Below are 17,874 nucleotides of genomic sequence, written 5' to 3' on the forward strand. Positions count from 1 at the left end.
TCAAGGGAATCGCCCCAGGCCCCACTAGCCTAATATGGGAGATGTTTCTAGAGAATCTTCTACTCTGGCCCTTGCCCTCGGATTCCCTAACCTGACAGAAGTGTGGACAGAAGCAAAAGCATTGGGAAAGTACCACCCGTGGCTGGAAATGTAAGATGTGTTGTTACTTTGGGCCACCACTTACAAAACACTTAGGTGACAGGCCCTAGGTGAGGCTTTTTGTCCTCTTGCAGGTCTCATTCAACCCACACAGCTCCTCCATGAGTTTGAACTCCTGTTATTCCTCTTTAGACAGTAAACTGAGGCTCAGAGAGGTTAACTCACTGACCCAGGGACACACAGCTAGTGAGTGGTGGGACCCAGGCTGCTATCCTTTCCCAGATGCCCTTCATGGTTGTTGAGAAAATCATATCAAGTGATTTGATATGAAAATCAAGAAATCAGGAGTTCCCGTCATGGCTCAGTGGTTAATGAGCCCAGCTAGCATCCATGAGGACGTGGGTTCGATCCCTGGCCTTGCCCAGTGAGTTAAGGATCCGGTGTTGCCCTGAGCTGTGGTGTAGGTTGCAGATGCGGCTCGGATGCCGTGTGGCTGTGGCTGTGGCGTAGGCTGGCAGCTGTAGCTCTGATTCAACCCCTAGCCTGGGAACCTCTATATGCCACTGGTGAGGCCCTAAAAGACAAAAAAAGAAAAGAAAATCAAGAAATCATATGATTTAAGAAAATTCTATCAGGAGGCCTGAGTTTATGATCCCAGGTGAGAGAGGTTCCCGGGAAGGGTAGGGAGGAAGCATTGAGGGGCCAGACAAGATTTTACAAAAGAACTTTTAATGTAGTTAAAACTGGTGCCATCTGCGCCTGCCTGAGCCCCAGCGCTGCTGCTACCTCCATGGAGCAGAAGTGAGCCTCTGATCAGCTGGGCGCTCTGCCTACCAGGTCGGCTGGCCCCTCATTTCTTCTTGGTCTTCACCAGCCCCTTTTGCACGAGGCTGCGGTATAGCTCCTGGATGTAGGTGTAGACGCACTTGGAGTCAGGCACTGCCAGCCGCACCATGTCATCCACCTCCAGCAGCTGGGCGCAGTCAGCCAGCTTCCTGAGGGGCAGGATGGGGAGGGGTGAGGAGCAGAGAGCCAACGGCGGAGGATGTGGGAGCTGGGGCGGGGGGCAAGTGCAGCCCAGCAAGAATAAAACCCCAGAACTATGTGCCTCAGAGCCAGGAGGTCATCCAGGCCAACCATCCCATTGTACGGCTGCAATAAGGGAGTCCCAACAGAGTTCAGACTCACACTCAGCTGGCTGGTCTGATTCCAAAGCCTGTGTTTTCCTTTTTTGGGGGTGGGGGGGTGCTGCACATGCAGCATGTGGAGGTTTCCAGGCTATGGGAGCTGCAGCTGAGGCCTGTGACACAGCCACAGCAATATGGGACCTGAACCATGTCTGTGACCTACACCACAGCTCACGGCAATGCCAGATCTTTAATCCACTGTGCGAGACCAGGGATCAAACCCGAGTCCTCATGGATACTAGTCAGGTTCACTACCGCTGGGCCACAGTGGGAACTCCAAAGCCCGTGTTTTCGTTTTCCTGTGTCTTCATTTGGTCTGTAGTTCTGCATTAACCCGCCCCTTCCACGTGCTCCTGTCTCTGTCCTCTGGACGGGAAGCCTCTCAGGAAGAGTTTAAAGGACAGAACCCCAGTCCTAGCTAGAGTGTTGGCCTGTATTTGCAAACTCTCCAACTCCATTCAGTCTCTCTGTATTTACTGAGGGCCTACTATGTGCTAGGTACTCTTCCAGGGGATTCAGCACTGATCAAAATCAACCCCCACCCCATGTCACTGACATTTCTTGTGGCAGAAGACAGTCATCAAACACAGGAAATCAGTGGTACAGCAGATGCTGAGAGCTGCTATGGAGAAAAATAAGGCCAGGAAGGGAGACAAGCATATGTCTCTGTGTTCAAGGGGATTTAAATTATTTATCTTCAGCCTCACCTGTGGCATGCAGAAGTTCCTGGGCCAGGGATCAAATCCGCGCCAATCAAATCCGTGCCACAGCAATGACCCAAGCCACTGCAGTGACGCCATATCCTTAACCCACTGAGCCACACAGGAACTCTAAAGGGATCTTTAATAGGGAGCTCAGGAAAGGTCTCTTAAAGAGACTAAATCTGCGGGAAGAGGATTCCAGGCAGAGGAAACAGCTTATGCAAAGGTCCTGAGGCAGGAGTGCTTAATGTGTTTGAGCAATGGCATGGTACTTAGCAGCAAGTCCTTTTTCTAACTTCCCAGCTGCTCTTTGGGGTCACATGCTACTCCTGGCTTTGCTGAGGTGACACCATCTGATTGAACCACTGTTCCTGCCTTGCCACCCTGTGCCAGGGGCTTCATCAAGTGCTTCCCCGTGAATGGTCTCATTTACCCCACCCCTCTGTGTTCAACCAGCACAAGAACCAGAGCCTCAGAGCGTTTTGGTGATTTGCTCAAGGTCAAAGCGAGTGATACAGCTGGGACTCAACCGCAAGTCTGCCCGATGCCTCTTTCATCTCTGCCCTGAAGCCAGGTCTTAGCAGTCCCTGCCTGCCAAACCGCCATGGGTGCTGGCAGTAAGTGAAACCAGGGTCCCAGTGAAAATCTGCTCTTGGGGCTGAGACAGCTGGGCTGAAACCTAAGCTGGACTGGCCTGGGAGTGGGGGAGGAGCACAGACTGGGAAGATTTCGAAGAATGGGACAAGCTCCCTGCAACCAATGCAGTGCTTTCCCCTGACACAGGAGAGGCAAAGCTTTGTTCCCATTGGGCCTGGGGAGCCCAGTCAGGTTCCTCCAACAGCACAGCTGATGGAGACCGCATAGGGGCTCCAGCACTGGCTGTTCCATGGGAATCAGAGGAAAGTTCCAGAAGGAAGCCAGTGGGATGTGACGGCTGTGCCAAGGATCCCCTTACTTTGCACAGTTAACCTTCGCGCCAAACCTGAGAGAGGTTCAGGTGGCTGCCGAGGGTCGGAGAGCTAGGAAGGAGGTGGCCGGATTCAAACTCAGCTCCTCATAGAGAGATGCGGGGTGGGGGTGGGGGGGAAGATGGAGGATGGAGGTCTATTCTCCATTCTCTATCCCCAAGCATCCTTTCTTGCTGCCTGATGCCTCCTGCCACCTGTCATCCTCGCCTGATTATTCCTTCTGCCTTCCCGTGGCTCTGCTGGAGGAGGACAGTGACCCGTGCCCCACAGGCCAGGGACACCTGCTCCGCGCCGAGCCATGTGCCCTCCTGATATTCACCAAGAACTCTCAGCCCTGACTAGGAGTTTCACTTTCCATCCCAGTGTTGCCATAGTGCTCCTGCGCAAACCTCACATAACGTCTCTGCTTGTAGCTACCTGGAGAGTTGTGAACATCAAATGAGAGGAGCCAAGAAAAGCACTTAGCAGAGTGCCTGACACCCCATCGACCTTTTTTGGTTCTTTCTAATTTGTTTTGCTTGTTTGTTTTTGTTTTGTTTTTTGCTTTTTAGGGCTGCGCCCGAGTTATATGAAGGTTCCCAGGCTAGGGGTCCAATCGGAGCTACAGCTGCCAGCCTACGCCACAGCCACAGCAACTCCAGATCCGAGCCATGTCTGCAGCTTACACCACAGCTCACAGCAACACCAGATCCTTAACCCACTGAGTGATGCCAGGGATCAAACCCACAACCTCAAGGTTCCTAGTTGGATTTGTTTTTGCTGCGCCACCACGGGAACGCTTTTTTTTTTTTTCCTGTTTGTGAAATTTCCTGGGCCAGGGATGGAGCCCACGCAGCCGCAATCTGAGCTGCTGCAGCAACAACACCAGATCCTTAACCTGCTGCACCACGTGGGAACTCCTTATCACTCTTGATTCCTGTGGCTTGTCATCACTGTTAAAGGTGATCCTGACCCCCCCCCTAATCCCCCCACCCCAGGGCACTCACCCCATCCCTTGGCAAGATAATGTAAGGGATTGTCTGGAGCGTCAAGTCTGGTGGTTTTCAAATAGCATCCTTGGTGCCCTAGGGCCCTATGGACATGCTTCAGGGATCACCTCGGGAACAGGGGGTTGAGTGCTAAGCCGCTGTGCTCCAGGAACCTCTCCTAACCTAAAAAGGCTTCACTTAAATCTGTTTAATATGTTGGGCATTCATTTAATATTTTGCTTGAGGAATCTGTGGGGGAGGAGGGACCCACTTGAAAAGTACAAATCACTATCAACCCTCTTGTTTTGCTGGTGGGGACACACAAGCCTGGAAAGGGGAAGATTGCTGCTCTAGGCTTCCCTGCAGATTGGTGGCCAGGCCTGGACTAGACCAGAGGGCTCAGCCTCCCAGCCCAGGTGCTACAAACATCCTCAATGACTTATTCCCTGTTCCAGAGCTTTAGAAATGCAATGGGGGAGTTCCCGTTGTGGCTCAGTGGAAATGAACTCGGCTAGTATCCATGAGGGTGTCGGTTCGATCTCTGGCCTTACTCAGTGGGTCAAGGATCTGGCTTTGCGGTGAGCTGTTGTGTAGGTCACAGATGCAGTTTGGATCTGGCATTGCTGTGGCTGCAGTGTAGGCCAGCAGCTGCAGCTCTAATTCAACCCCTGGCCTGGGAACTTCCAGATGTTTGCAGGTGTGGCCCTAAAAAGGAAAAAAAGAGAGAAAGAAATGCATTCAGCAGTCTGTTCTAGGACCTCAGAGCTGCTTCCTTGCCCACCCTCTGCATAGTCCTGTCAAGCCTTTCCTAGGCGCCCCAGTGCCATCAGGGAGGACTCAGGCCTCACCGTGGGCAGAGATGGAAGCCTTTGGCTGAGTCTGGCTTTGGTGGTGGGAATGCCTCCCCTTCCCCACCACATGGGAGCCCCATCTTTGCCTCTTAGGTTCTTCCTTGGGCCACACTGCTCCTCACCCCCTTTCTGCCTGTCCAGTCCACCCCTTTCTCCATCCTGCCACCATCCCACTCCCCGGCCCAGCTGCCCCTCAGCAATAAATCCACCTCACCAGGTTCCACAGTGAGTAATTATCATAATAACTGTGATAGCATTCATTATAAAATAGGAACAGGAGTTCCTGTTGTGGCGCAGTGGAAGCAAATATGTCTAGTATCCATGAGGATGTGGGTTCAATCCCTGGCTTCTCTCAGTGGGTTAAGGATCTGGTGTTGCCGTAAGCTGTGGTGAAGGTTGAAGACACAGCTTGGATCCCGCGTTGCTGAGGCTGTGGAGTAGGCTGGCAGCTGTAGCTCTGATTTGACCCCTAGCCTGGGAACTTCCATATGCCATGGGTGCGGCCCTAAAAAGCAAAAGTGAATAAATAAATAGGAAGAGCGGCTGAGATTTTTTGAAGTGCTTGTGAAGGGTTAAGCACTGTCATAGAAACTTTTTTTTTTAATTATTTACTTGTTACTCACCATAGCCCTGCAAATGAGGAATTTCGTGCCCATTTTAAACATCAGGATATGGGAGTTTCCCGATGGCTTAGCAGTTAAGGACTTGGCATTGTCACTACTGTGGTTCAGATCTGGTGCCTAGCCTCGGAACTTTCCCATGTCATGGGTACAGCCAAAAAAAAAAATCAGAATATGGAGGTTCAGAGAGGTAAAGGAGCCTGTCCAACATCACACAGCTAACAAACAGCAGAGTCAGAATCTGGCCCCAAATCTCTGCAATCACCCTTACCCCTCCTGAACTTTCTTCATGGCACCTGTCCCCCTACATTATATTTCACAGGAAGTGTGTTCAGGATCCGTCTCTCCTTTAGAATGTGAGCCACGGCCAAGCAGAGATTCTGCCCTTTTCACCCACTGCTATGTCCTGAAATAGTTCCCAGGGATCAAGAAATACCTCTTAGAGACAGGCATGTGTGGCCACAGTGCCTCCCTGACCACCGCACTACGTGGTCCCTGTAAATTGCCTCCCTGACCACTGCACTACCTGGTCCCTGTAAATCCGCACTGGGAAAACCAGCATCTGCAGAACCGGTTCTGGGTAGGCGGCCCCGGAGCTCCCGGCCACCTCTGCATCCCCGGGAGGGCTTACTCTGCCGTGGAGAAGGCCAAGGTGAAGTTGTGCCTGCGCTTTGTGGGGTCCAGCTCAGCATAGTCAAAGGCATCGGGGAAGAACTTGTGGATGAGGGCGCAGAAGGCCATGCCGCTGCTCCAGCTGGAGGAGAAGTTCTGGATGTCCACGTGCTGCAGGCAAGCGGAGGCCCCAGAGGCCTTGGTGAGCCTCAGCTAGAGGGCCTGACGTTGCCCCCCTCCACGCTTCCCCCCCGCCTCGCCCCCGGGCTTTGCATCACTCAGATCCTCCCAGCACAGCCGCCCTGGGGAAGGGTCCCTGCCGCACCCCGTGGCCCAGTCCTGTGCACCTCGTAGTTCCTAGTCATGGCCCGGCACCACTCCAAGAGCATGTTCTTAACACCGCCGATGGCAGCCCCCGCGGCCTTGGTGTTCCGGAACAGGGCGGTGGGGCCCGAGGCTGCTCTGCAAAGGCGAGAGAGGTGGGAGGGTCCCATGAGGGAGAAACCCCAGCCCCAGAGGAGACGTCTGTACTCCCACCCGGGCCTGGGCTCTTCCTCCTGCCTCTCAGGATCCACCCCCATCCCGTCCCCTCCAACCATCCCAGCCCAGCAGCTCCCCTGGCACCGCATCCTACCCGCCAAACTTGTCCACGATGGCCTTGCGGTTCTGGGCCCGGGGCCCCCGGGGCCGGACAGGGGCTGACACCCTCCGCTCTGGTGCCCTTTCCTTCTTCTTCTCCTGTGAGGGCGGGGGCTCTGTGGGGCTCTGGGGTACATCGCTGGGCGAAGATTCACTGCGGGGGTGGGGGGAAAAGATCAGAGAAGCGTGAGAAGGGCTGGGACCAGCGGAACCGGGAGGAGGCCAGGGGCTGGCTGAGCGTGGTCCCCGGAGTCTCAAGAGGCTTACAAGGTTGTGGCCCCCACTCTCGCCCATGTTCCCTCTGCGCCCAGCATCGTGAGCTGTTGAGAGGGAAGAGTGAGGCCCAGTCTAACTCCGGGGAGCATGTGGTCTGGCGGGATGTGTGTGCAGAACTGGGGCTCTCTGAGGTCTGACCTTTGCCTCTTATTTGCTGTGTGATCTTGGGATTGTCATGTCAGTCTCTGAGCCTCAGCTTTCTCATCTGTACAATGGGGACAAGAACAACTACCTGATGAGGTGGTTTTAGGACCTGTGTGAGAAGAGCAATTCAGAACACCCAGCTGGGCTGGCCACAGAGCTCCCCAAGGTTACCTTTCCCTAAGGAGGTGACACGGAGGTGAATTTCAGCTTGAAATAAACGAAGACTCTTACAATGACTAAAGTTGTGCTGTGGCAAGAATAAGGCTTTCATTTTAAATGGCACCTCCAGGCACCAGGCGCTGGGCTGAGTGCTTTTTTTTGGGGGGGGGGCTTTTTAGGGCCACATCCAGAGGATATGGAAGTTCTCAGGCTAGGGGTCTAATCAAAGCTGTAGCTGCGGGCCTACACCACAGCCACAGCAACACCAGATCCAAGCTGCGTCTGTGACCTACACCACAACTCACGGCCACACGGGATCCTTAACCCACTGAGTGAGGCCAGGGATCCAACCTGCATCTTGTGGACATTAGTTGGGTACTTAACCCCCTGAGCCATGATGAGAACTCCAGGGCTGAGTGCTTTACACACATCCATCACTTGAGCCTCAGGAGAATCCTATGCAGTGGGTACAGTGACTGTGCCCACTTCACAAGGGAGGAGAGGCAAAGTGATACGGCCAAGATCACACAGCTGGTAAGCAGCAGAGTCACTGTCCAAACGCAGGCTTTCTGCTCATGCTCTTAAGGGTGATGCTGACACCGTGGAGCAGTGCTGGGTGGCCAGACCAGGAACCCTGGTGAAGAGCCACCAGGTGCTGATGAGGCTTCAGCAGAGGGTGGGAGGGGACCATCCAGGCTCCACCAGCCCTTTGCTTCCACACTCTGCCCTAGGCTGAGGGGCTGAAAACCAAGATTCCTGGCATACTCAGAGATCAGATACTGGGGAGGCCCAGGCCCAGGGGATGGTAGACTTTGCAAGGGAGCAGGTGGGGTTGGGGTGGAGCTGGGGCTCCAGGAGTTTGACGTTACCTGGCTGAAGGACTGGTCTCTCCGGAAGCTTCGGCAATTGGACTCAGCCCATCTGGGGGAAAGGAACAGAGGGAGGGAGGGAAACTGGGGTGACCTGAGGGGCACTCCCCACACGCCCCCTCAGGGCAGCCCCTGCACCATTCATTTGTGGGCTACCGGGTTCTCACTCACCTGGGCTGGGGCCGCCGCCCTCCTCCGTGGGGCTCTCTGGCCACTCCTCCGGGGAGCTGGGAGGCACTCCTGCGCCTTCCTCTGACTCTCCCTCCATACCCTGGTTCTGCTCTTCATCAGGGCTGCCTGGCTCCTGGAACCAACATGACCCGTGTGGGCTCGCAGCTGCCCACGTCTCGGTGAGGGCTTCAGAAAGACCTGGAAGGCAACCTGGGGCCCCCACAGCCCCACCCCAGGTGCTAGACATCAGGGGGAAGACTGGACTTTCCCAAGAGAATAGAGCAGGAAGGGGCCTGCTTCCGGGGGGTGAGGGGACGCCTGTGGGGGCCTCTTCCCTCCTCTCCTCTTTCTCTCTTACCAGCTCCTCCTTCATCTCTTCCTCCTCCTGCGGTTCAGCCTTGGCCTCCTCTTCCATGGCAGCCTTCTTCTGAGAGTCCGACTTGGCTTCTGGAGCACAGGCTTTCTCCTGGGCTTCAGCCTTAGGCTCTTCTGTCTTGTCGTTCTCCTCCTGAGAGACTGTGGTGGCCTCCTCCTTGCCAGTGGCCTCGCCGCCTCCAGGCTTGACCTCCTCCTTGTCAGTGGCCTCCCTGCCTCCAGCCTTGGCCTCCTCCTCAGTGGCCTCCCTGCCTCCAGTGTTGGCCTCCTGCTCCCCAGCAGCTTGCTTTGGCTCAGCCTTGGCCTCATCATTCAGGTTAGCTTTCTCCCTAGATCCAGGCTTGGCCTCTTTCTCATAAGCCATCTGGTTCTCAGAGGCCAACGTGGTCTCTTTTCCCTCAGCCTCCTTGAGTTCAGAGTCGGTCTCTTCCTTCCCATCATCCTCCTTTTGAAGTTCAGCCTTCCCTTTGGGTTCCACCTTGACCTCATCCAACCCATCTGCTTCCCCCTGGAATTCAGCTGATGTGTTGTCCTTGGCTGGTGCACTCTCCCGCTTTCCTGCCCCACCTGGAGGCCCCTCGTTGACAGACCTCTCAGCTGGGCCTGTGGCCTCGTCCTCTGCAGAGGCTCCATCTCCCACCGTCTCTGGGGCCTCCGTGGCTGGGGAGACAGTGGTCCCGTCCTCAGAGGGCTTCCCTTTCTTCTGCTCCATCTCTGCAAAGAGAAGACAAGCAGGCCTGGTCATGCCTCCTTTCTGCAGGTGAAGGCCTTGGAGTCTGGAGGCCTGTGGTTCAGTCTTGGGTTCCCCCCTGCTCGGACACATGACACAAGCATCCACTCTCCCTCTGATGAAATGAAGGGGTTACCTCCCCCCAAATGGGGTGCTGAGCCAGCCACTTTTGCTCGATGCCCGACGATGTTCACCTAATGCCCTCTGCAGGTTGTAGCATGGGCTTTAAAGAATATTGGATCATTGGAGTTCCTGTTGTGGTGCAATGGGTTATGAACCCAACTAGTATCCATGAGGATGTGGGTTCGATCCCTGGCCTCCCTTAGTGGGTTAAGGATCTGGCGTTGCCATGAGCTGTGGTGTAGGTTACAGATTTTGCTCAGATCTGGTCATTGCTGTGGCTGTGGTGTGGGCCAGCAGTGCAGCTCTGATTGGACCTCTAGCCTGGGAACTTCCATATGCTGAGGGTATGGCCCTAAACAAAGAAACAAAAAGAGTATTGGATCACATAATACCTTTTCTTTCTTTCTTTTTTGGCCGCCCCCATGACATATGGAAGTTCCCGGATTAGGGATAAAGTCTGTGACCTATGCCACAGCTGCAGCAATACCGTATCCTTTAACCCACTGTGCTGGGCCAGGGATGGAATCAGTACCTCCACAGGGACAAGCCCGACCATTAACCCACTGCACCACAGCAGGAATGCCACATAATGCCTTTTCAATGATTTTGCCTCTTTTTTTTTTTTTTTTTTTTTTTTTTTTTTTTTTTTTGGCTTTTTAGACCCTCTCATGCTGTATACGGAAGTTCCCAGGCTAGGGGTCGAATCAGAGCTGTAGCCGCCAGCCTACACCACAGTCACAGCAATGCCGGATCATTAACCCACTGAGCAAGGGCAGGGACCGAACCCGCAACCTCATGGTTCCTAGTCAGATTCGTTAACCACTGCGCCACGACGGGAACTCCTGATTTTGCCTTTTTTTGACTAAGTCAGTGAGATGGTTACAACTTGATGCTAGCCCCCATCTCGAACCCCTTGTGGAACTGTTGCTATTCCCTCACTTTAGTGGAGACAGTTGCCCTCAGGCTTAGAGCCCAAAGTAGGCAGAAGTCTCTAGACAGAATTTAGTAATACGGTTTTGATCACATTGTATTTATTTTTACTGTGACTTTCTATTTCTGGCCAGTGATGTTGAGTTTCCCTTTCCAGGGGTGATATAAAGTTTCTTGTAAAAATACATTTATTGAAATAAAAATAAGTTAATCGAAAGGAAGACATTCAAGAAAGCAGAATACAGAATACAAAATACCTAAATCATGGAGCTGGTGTAAAAATAACTGGGACTTAGGAAACCCCACGCCAGCTTGGTGTCTGGGTCTCGGCCAGCTCTGTCAGCCTGTGCGTGGTTCTCTGAAGAGCTGAGCCTGGGCATGGATGAGTTTCCTTTAGTGAAGAACAGAAAGGGACTCTCCCTAACTAACCTCTGCAGGGACATCTGACCCTCCAGCTGCCGGGGGTGGGGGAGGAGAGCGATTATGACCCTTTGACGTGAGGTTTCCTATTCAAGGACTGTATGTACAGTCAGCCTCCCCTCTCCGCAGGTTCTGCAAAACTTGGATGGTGTATATTTGAAAAAAAAAAATCCAGAAAATTCCAAAAGGCAAAACTTGAAGTTGCTGCCACTTCAACTATTTACATAGCATTTGTATGTATTTACAATGTTAGTTACAGGATTGACATAACATTTTCATTGTATTGGGCTTTATAAATAATCTAGGAATGACTTAAAGTATAAGGGAGGATGTGCATAGGTTATATGCAAATATTACATATTTTCATATAAAACACTTGAGCATCCGCAGATTTTGGTATCTGCAAAGGATGCTGGGACCATCCCCTACAGACACTGAGGGACGATTAGTCTCTTGGAGTTACAGAAACAGCTGGGTAGGGGGACAGGGCCAGCTCCTTCATCCATCTGCCCTTCTTGGGGGTCTGTTTACAGAGAAAATAATCCCAGAATAGTGTTCAGGGCATGACTCAGGCCGTAAAAGAAGTAGACACTCCTGTCACTGGCTAAAAATACCTCCTGCCCTCTGCAGTGCCATCGTTCTGGGTACAGTACCCAGAGCACCTGGGTAACCGGGACAGAGGGAGGAGGACAGGTATACAAGGAGTAGGGTTTTGATCCTGACACCCATTTGGGTTTCACTGCCCCCAGACCAGAGTCCTGGGGTCCCTGGATTCAGTCGCCCACTGTTTCCCTAGGAAACAGGCTGGGACTTTTCAAAGATGCTCACACTGCCTTCCAACTGCACCCCTCCTGCCAGAGCCCCTTCCTAGTTAAGCAGCTCCGGTATTCAAGTTAGAAGGGGAGTTCCCTTGTGGCGCATCGTGTTAAGGATCTGGTGTTGTCACTGCTGTAGCATGGGTTTGATCCCTGGCTCAGGAACTTCCACAGGCCATGGGTGCGGCCAAAAAAAATAGAGGGAAGCCAATGATGTGCATTATCAGGAAGCTGGGAGCTGGCCTTGACCCCTACCCAGCTGTCTGAGACTTCAGCAAGTCTCTTTGCCTCTCTAGAAAGAGCCTCAGTTGCTAAAGCAATGACAGAATTATTCTAGATCAGCTTTCCAAACTGTTCTCTGAAAAACTAGGGTCTCTGAAGACATTAATAAGGGCTGAGGGATGGGGAAAGGGAGATGCCTTCTCTGGCTAAGGTTGTTTCAGAAACAGCCTACCCTTAACTCTTCATTAGCACTTAGATAGATAGATACACCACAGTAAAGAGACTTTAACTTCCCTTAGCTTTATTTCATTCACGTTTCTCCATACCTATTTGGCCATGGATTTTATTTTATTTTTTTTTTTTTGGCTTGCTTCTTTTTCTCCTTGCTTTATTTTTCCTGAGGTGCATCTGTCACCCTCTCGAGCCATGCCACCTTTAGCAGAAGGAAGTATGGCAAATGCTGGTCTAAATGATCCCCGCCACCCCTTCCTGCTCTGCACTCTTGTTGGCAAGGTGGCATGGAGCCGTGGTGAAAATTACGGATTCTGGAGCTTCCTGTGATGCGATCCCAGCTCCACAGTGACCTTGAGCAAGCTACTTACCCTCTCTGTGTTTTGATTTCTGGAGATAAAAATAGGTCTCACCTCATAGGGACAGTGGAAAGTTAAGGAAGTCAATGCATAGAATGTATTTTGAGATGTGCCTGGCGCTGCAGTGTGCCGGAGGGGCACATGGTTTACAACAGCTTGCTTTGTTTATTTTTGTTTGTTTGTTTCTCTGGTCATCCCCGTGGCATGTGGAAGTTCTTGGGCCAGGGATCGAACCCATGCTACAGCAGTGACCCAAGCCGCTGCACTGACACCTCGGGATCCTTAACCAGCTGCGCCAGAAGAGAACTCCTGCATTGGCTCTATGGTGTAGGCTGGCCTCTGGCCAGCCCTGTGCCAGATTAAGGTCCTGACTCAGCCGTGAGGGCATTTAGTTGGTAAGACAAGGCAAAGAGAGCGGAACACCAGTAAGATGATGATAAGCCCTTTTTATACCTCAAAGCGTGTGAGCACTTGGCCAAGACATAGCTGAGCGCCTCTTCCATTTGACCCTTGAGCTACATGCGACGCACTTAGGATGGCGGAGGGAAAGGGCCGGTGACACACACACCTCACTCATCCTGCGTATTCCTCCCCTCAGCTTTCCACCCCACAGGCCTGTCATAAATAGACGAGGAGCGAAGAAACTCGGATGTGGAGGCACCAGGATAACACCACCCATCCCGGCACTGACAACTCTAGAGCCGTTCACAGCCTGCGCTGCGGTGCCCACTTTTACGTCCCCGAGCAAATTCCTCACACGAACCCTTCGGAACAGGTGTTATCGGCCCCATTTTACAGATTAGGAATTCCAGGCTTGGGGAGCTGATCCCTTGACAGAAGTCCGAGGGCAATGAAATGGCCAAGTTGTACCTGGAACCCAGGTCACCTGACAACCAGTTCAGGACCTGTGGCAGGGATGCTGCCCCCACCAGCTCCTCAGCCAGCGTCCCCTTCAAAGGCTCTGGCCCAGGGTGAGGGGCATCCCTCTGGAGGGGGAGGGCAGGCACGTGGTGCTGAGGAGTCCAGGCTGCCTCTTCTAAGTGCACAGGAGACCATCTCCTCCCTCCCTTTCTCTCCACTTTCCTTCCTCCTTCCTTCCCCAGGAATCCTTGTGCCCACTGCCGACAGCTCCTCTATCCATTTTTGTTTGTCTGTTTTTTTGGTTTTTTTTAGGGCCGCACCTGCAGCATATGGAAGTTCCCAGGCTAGGGGGTGAATCAGAACTACAGCTGCCAGCCTACCACAGCCACAGCAATGCGGGATCTGAGCTGCATCTGTGACCTACACCACAGCTCACAGCAATGCCGGATCCTTAACCCACTGAGGGAGGCCAGGGATCGAACCCGCAACCTCATGGATACTAGTCAGGTTCATCACTGCTGAGCCACAATGAGAGCTCTCCCCTTCCTATTTTCCTTGGCAGACCAGGAGGAAAAGGACCCAGGAGGCTGAGTTCCTGGCCCCACCAAGTATAAGACAACACTTGATGGTTCTGCTAATATCTCCACAACCCACAGCCACCTGGTCTGTCCTCTGCTGGTCCTAAAGCTTCCACCATCTCCCATCCCACCAGGGACAACCTCTGCAGAGGCCACTCTTTTTTTGTTTGTTTAGGGCCGCACCCAGGGCACATGGAGGTTCCCAGTCTAGGGGTCAAGTCAGAGCTGCAGCTGCTGACCTACACCACAGCCACAGTAATGCAGGATCTGAGAGGTGTCTGTGACCTACACCACAGCTCACAGCAACACAAAATCCTTAACCCACTGAGTGAGGCCAGGGATCGAACCCAGGTCCTCATGGATACTTGTCTGGTTCGTTACCACAGAGCCACGTTGAGAACTCTGCAGATGCCACTCTTAATAGCTTAGAGACTCTGCTTCCCACCCCAGCTGGAACTGATAAGACCCCCCAAGGCCCTCTCTACCCATGTCAGGTGCTCGTGGATAGCCACCTGCAGGCAAGTCTGTGGGTGATCTTAAGTTGCCTGGCCCCCCAGAGCTGAGCCCCGCACCTCTGGCATAGAGAGAGGTGGAAAGGACCTGGATTTCACCAACTGCAGGGCCCCGACCGGAGGCCCCCGCCTTCAGAAGGTGGGAGAGGGGTTGGCGGATGGAGGCGGTACTCAGAAAGGGGCCCAGGGCTCTCCTACCTGACGGGCCTCTGCCCTGGGGGCTTGGAGCTGCCTCCTTCCTCTAGCTGAGCGGCCTCACTCCCTGGCTGTCTTTCAGCCCCAGTGGCTTCTAGCCCCCAGCTCTTCAGTCCCCGCCCCCACCTCCAGCTGCCCCCGCCCCCACCTGCCACCCCACCCCCATCCCACCCCACCCCACCCGTACGGCGAGAGCCGCAGGGCCAGGATGAGCATTGTTTACTCCTCTGTTGGTACAACACTTTCCCCTGGACTGGGAAGCTCGGATTTCCCATGGCGGTCTGACAGGTGGCACCTTTCAATCACAGCCGGTCCTTCCTGCCTGACCCCGGCCTCGTCCTGGGTTCATCTTCCTTCCCGTTGTACCCGCCTGGCCCGGGCGACCTGAAAACCATTTGAAGAGCGGTCACCAGCTGTCTGGCCTCCCCAGCCCATCCAGGGCCCAGGCTAAGCCTCCCCTGTACTGCCCCCCCCTCACCCATGTGCCTTTAAATAGACCCCTTTCCCCTTGCTCAGACTAAGCAGCTGCAGAAGGGAGGGCTGAAGAGGGGGTGCAGGGGGCAGCTGCCGAGGTGAGGATGTGGCTCAGGACCCACCAGAAGGAGATTTGGAGCGGGGGAGGGGCACAGAGGAGAGGCCCGACGGCCCAAGCTGATGGATCACTGGGCTTAGAGTCTAGAAGCTGCAAAAGCCGAGTTCTATTTTGAGCTGAAGGGACTGGTGCACAGCAGGCACTAAATAAATCTTTGTACTGAATTGAGATTTTGATCAGAAAACCTCTCCAGGTTTCCTGCGATCTAAGAAAGCTACTACCTTTGGAGAATGTTGGGGGGCAGGGCGAGGATGTCCCCACCCCTTACAAAGCTTGTGATTCTCCCAGTCACCTCCCTGTCCCCACCATTTCAGCCACACTGGCCTCTTTCCTATTCCTTCAATAAACTGATTCCTTTTCATATTCAGGAGGGTAACTTTTTGCTTCTACTCTTTACAAGACTGGTTCTTTCTCATTCTTCTGATCTCAGCTCAAATTTCATTTCCTCAGAGAGGTCTCCCATGACCTTGAGCTCCTCTCTATTGTTTCAAGCATATTTTATCTTTCTTCTTATATAATATGTGTTGGAATCCAGAACTACCTTATTTATTTCTTCGTCACCTGACTTACTCTCGAGGCTCTAAGTTCCATGAGGTCAAAGACTTTAGCTAGCAAATTGCCTGTGTCGTATGAGGTGCTCACTAAATGGATATTGGTTATATAAAATGGATATAGGCAATTTGCTAGCTAAAGTATTGTTAGTAGGAATATGGAATGGGAACTTGGGTACCTGTGTCTGGGATGATCTGAAAGTCAGGTTCAGGTACCAATGGTAGAACAGTCCCATATTGATGACTGGTTTGCTGCCTCTAGTGTTAAGATACTCCCTTCACCCATCTAGAGTTTATCTGTCCAAGGTTGGTGAGCTTTTCTATGTAGCTCTGTGGCCTGCTGTGCTCTTTAAAACTCATGCCTCAGAATTCCAATACGGCTCAGCAGGTTAAGGATCCAGTGTTGTCACTTCTGTGACTCCTGTCACTGCTTTGGCGTGGGTTTGATCCCTGACCACTGAACTGCTGTGTGCTGTGGGTGCAGCCAAAACAAAAAACCAAACCCAGAAAACAGAAGTTCCTGTTGTGGCTCAGCAGTAACAAACCTGGCTAGGATCCATGACAATGTGGGTTCAATCCCTCGCCTCACTCAGTGGGTTAAGGATCAGGCATTGCTGTGAGCCCGCGGTGTAGGTCACAGACGCAGCTCGGATCCCACTTTGCTGTGGCTGTGGTGTAGGCCAGCAGCTACAGCTCCGATTTGACCCCTAGGCTGGGAAATTCCATATGCTGTGGGTGTGGACTTAAAAAAAAAAAAGCAAAAGTATTGTTCTTCTTGCCCTACTGTCATTAGATATTGAAAACAGCCAAATATTAGGCCACTGTAACACTCACTAAAACTTGTCCACGGAGTTCTCAGATGGCTTAATGAATTAAGGATCCAGCCTTGTCACTGCTCTGGCTGGGATTCGATCCCTGGCTCCTATCTTCAGGGAATTTTGCATGCCATGGGTGCGGCCAAAAAAAAAAAAAAAAAAAAAACTCAGACAATTCTTGTGTCTGTTGATCAGACGGTTTTTGAATACCTAGTATGTCCTGGGGATACTGTAGTGAACACAATAAAAATCGGCAGAACCAGATCATAGAGCAGACATTCGTGTGGGGAGATAGTAAGCAAATCAATGAATAGAATATGTCTTATGAGTGGTGGTTTTATAGAGAAAAATGAAGCAGAGAGGAGGATGAAGAGGCATCTTATTTGGGGAGGGGGACCTACACTCTCAGATATGAGTGGTCAAGGAAGGTATCTCCGAGAAGGGGATATTGGAATAACATGAGAGAAGTGAGCCGCTCCCTGGGGGAAAAGCATTTCAGGCAGAGGGACAGCAAGGGGAAAGGTGGGCGTGTGCTTGGCATGTCTGATGAGTACAAGGGAGGCCAGCCTGGCGGTGGCGGAGTAATGGAACTGGAAATCAGTTGGAGAGAAAAGGCAGTGAAGGTGCCGAATCACGTGGGGCCTTATAGGCTGTTGTGAGGACCATGGCTTCTGCTCTGTGGCTGGAAGTCATTGGGAGTGTTTTAGGTTGTGAAGTGACATGATCTCACTTCAACTATGTGCTGCTCGCTGATCCGAGCCAGTTACTTTTGTTCTGTTTTTTTTTTTTTTTTTTTTTTTTTTTTGGCTGTGCCTACAGCATTCCGAAGTTCCTGGGTCAGGGATTGAACCCGCAGCACAGCAGTGACCCCGGTGATAGCAGTGACAATGCTGGATCCTTAACTCACTAGGCCACCAGGTTACTCCTATCTTCAATTTTTTTTTTTTTTTTTTGGCTTTTTAGGGCCACACGTGTGGCACATGGAAGTTCCCAGGCCAGGGGCAAATCAGAGCTGCAGCTGCCAGCCTATGCCACAGCCACAGTCATGCCGGATCCTTTACCCATGGAGTGAGGATGGGGCTCAGACCTGCACTGTCATGGTTACTAGGCCGGTTGGTTAACGCCGAGCCACAACAGGAACTCCCTGTCTTCTGTTTTTGACAAGATCACTCTGGCTGCTGTTTGGAGAGTAGACTGAAAGAGAATATGAATTGAGGTGGGGAAACCAATCAGGAAACTTCTGCAGTAACCTAGGGGCAAGATGGTGGTGGCTTGGCCCAGACCGTCAGCAGCAGGGAAGA

The 17,874-nt window shown here is 52.6% G+C and overlaps 1 protein-coding gene across 3 annotated transcripts; it reads right to left on the reverse strand.

Annotated features, from left to right (window-relative positions):
- Positions 1–811: 811 nt before the first annotated feature.
- SMTNL1 (smoothelin like 1) lies at positions 812–15,029 on the reverse strand. 3 transcript variants are annotated; one of them, XR_014836588.1, is made up of 8 exons: positions 14,619–14,684; positions 8,623–9,353; positions 8,265–8,397; positions 8,094–8,145; positions 6,641–6,799; positions 6,354–6,468; positions 5,267–6,177; positions 812–3,538 (listed from the first exon to the last, which is right to left on the reverse strand). XR_014836588.1 is itself a non-coding variant. In XM_085010053.1 (8 exons), the coding sequence occupies exons 2-8, from the start codon at positions 9,349–9,351 to the stop codon at positions 950–952; spliced, it is 1,485 nt and encodes a 494-aa protein (XP_084866179.1). In that variant the 5' UTR covers positions 9,352–9,353; positions 14,911–15,029; the 3' UTR covers positions 812–949. The 3 variants fall into 3 exon arrangements, 2 of the variants coding, with proteins under 2 accessions (XP_084866179.1, XP_084866178.1); XM_085010053.1 differs by lacking the exon at positions 14,619–14,684 and adding an exon at positions 14,911–15,029 and having other exon boundaries at positions 812–1,094; positions 6,026–6,177; XM_085010052.1 differs by having other exon boundaries at positions 812–1,094; positions 6,026–6,177.
- Positions 15,030–17,874: the final 2,845 nt, after the last annotated feature.

This window comes from Sus scrofa, chromosome 2, assembly GCF_054392235.1.
Source record: "Sus scrofa isolate SSC_HxYL_T2T_F1_AM1 chromosome 2, Sscrofa_HxYL_maternal_Yorkshire_Landrace_v2.0, whole genome shotgun sequence".
NCBI classification, from domain to species: Eukaryota; Metazoa; Chordata; class Mammalia; order Artiodactyla; family Suidae; genus Sus; species Sus scrofa.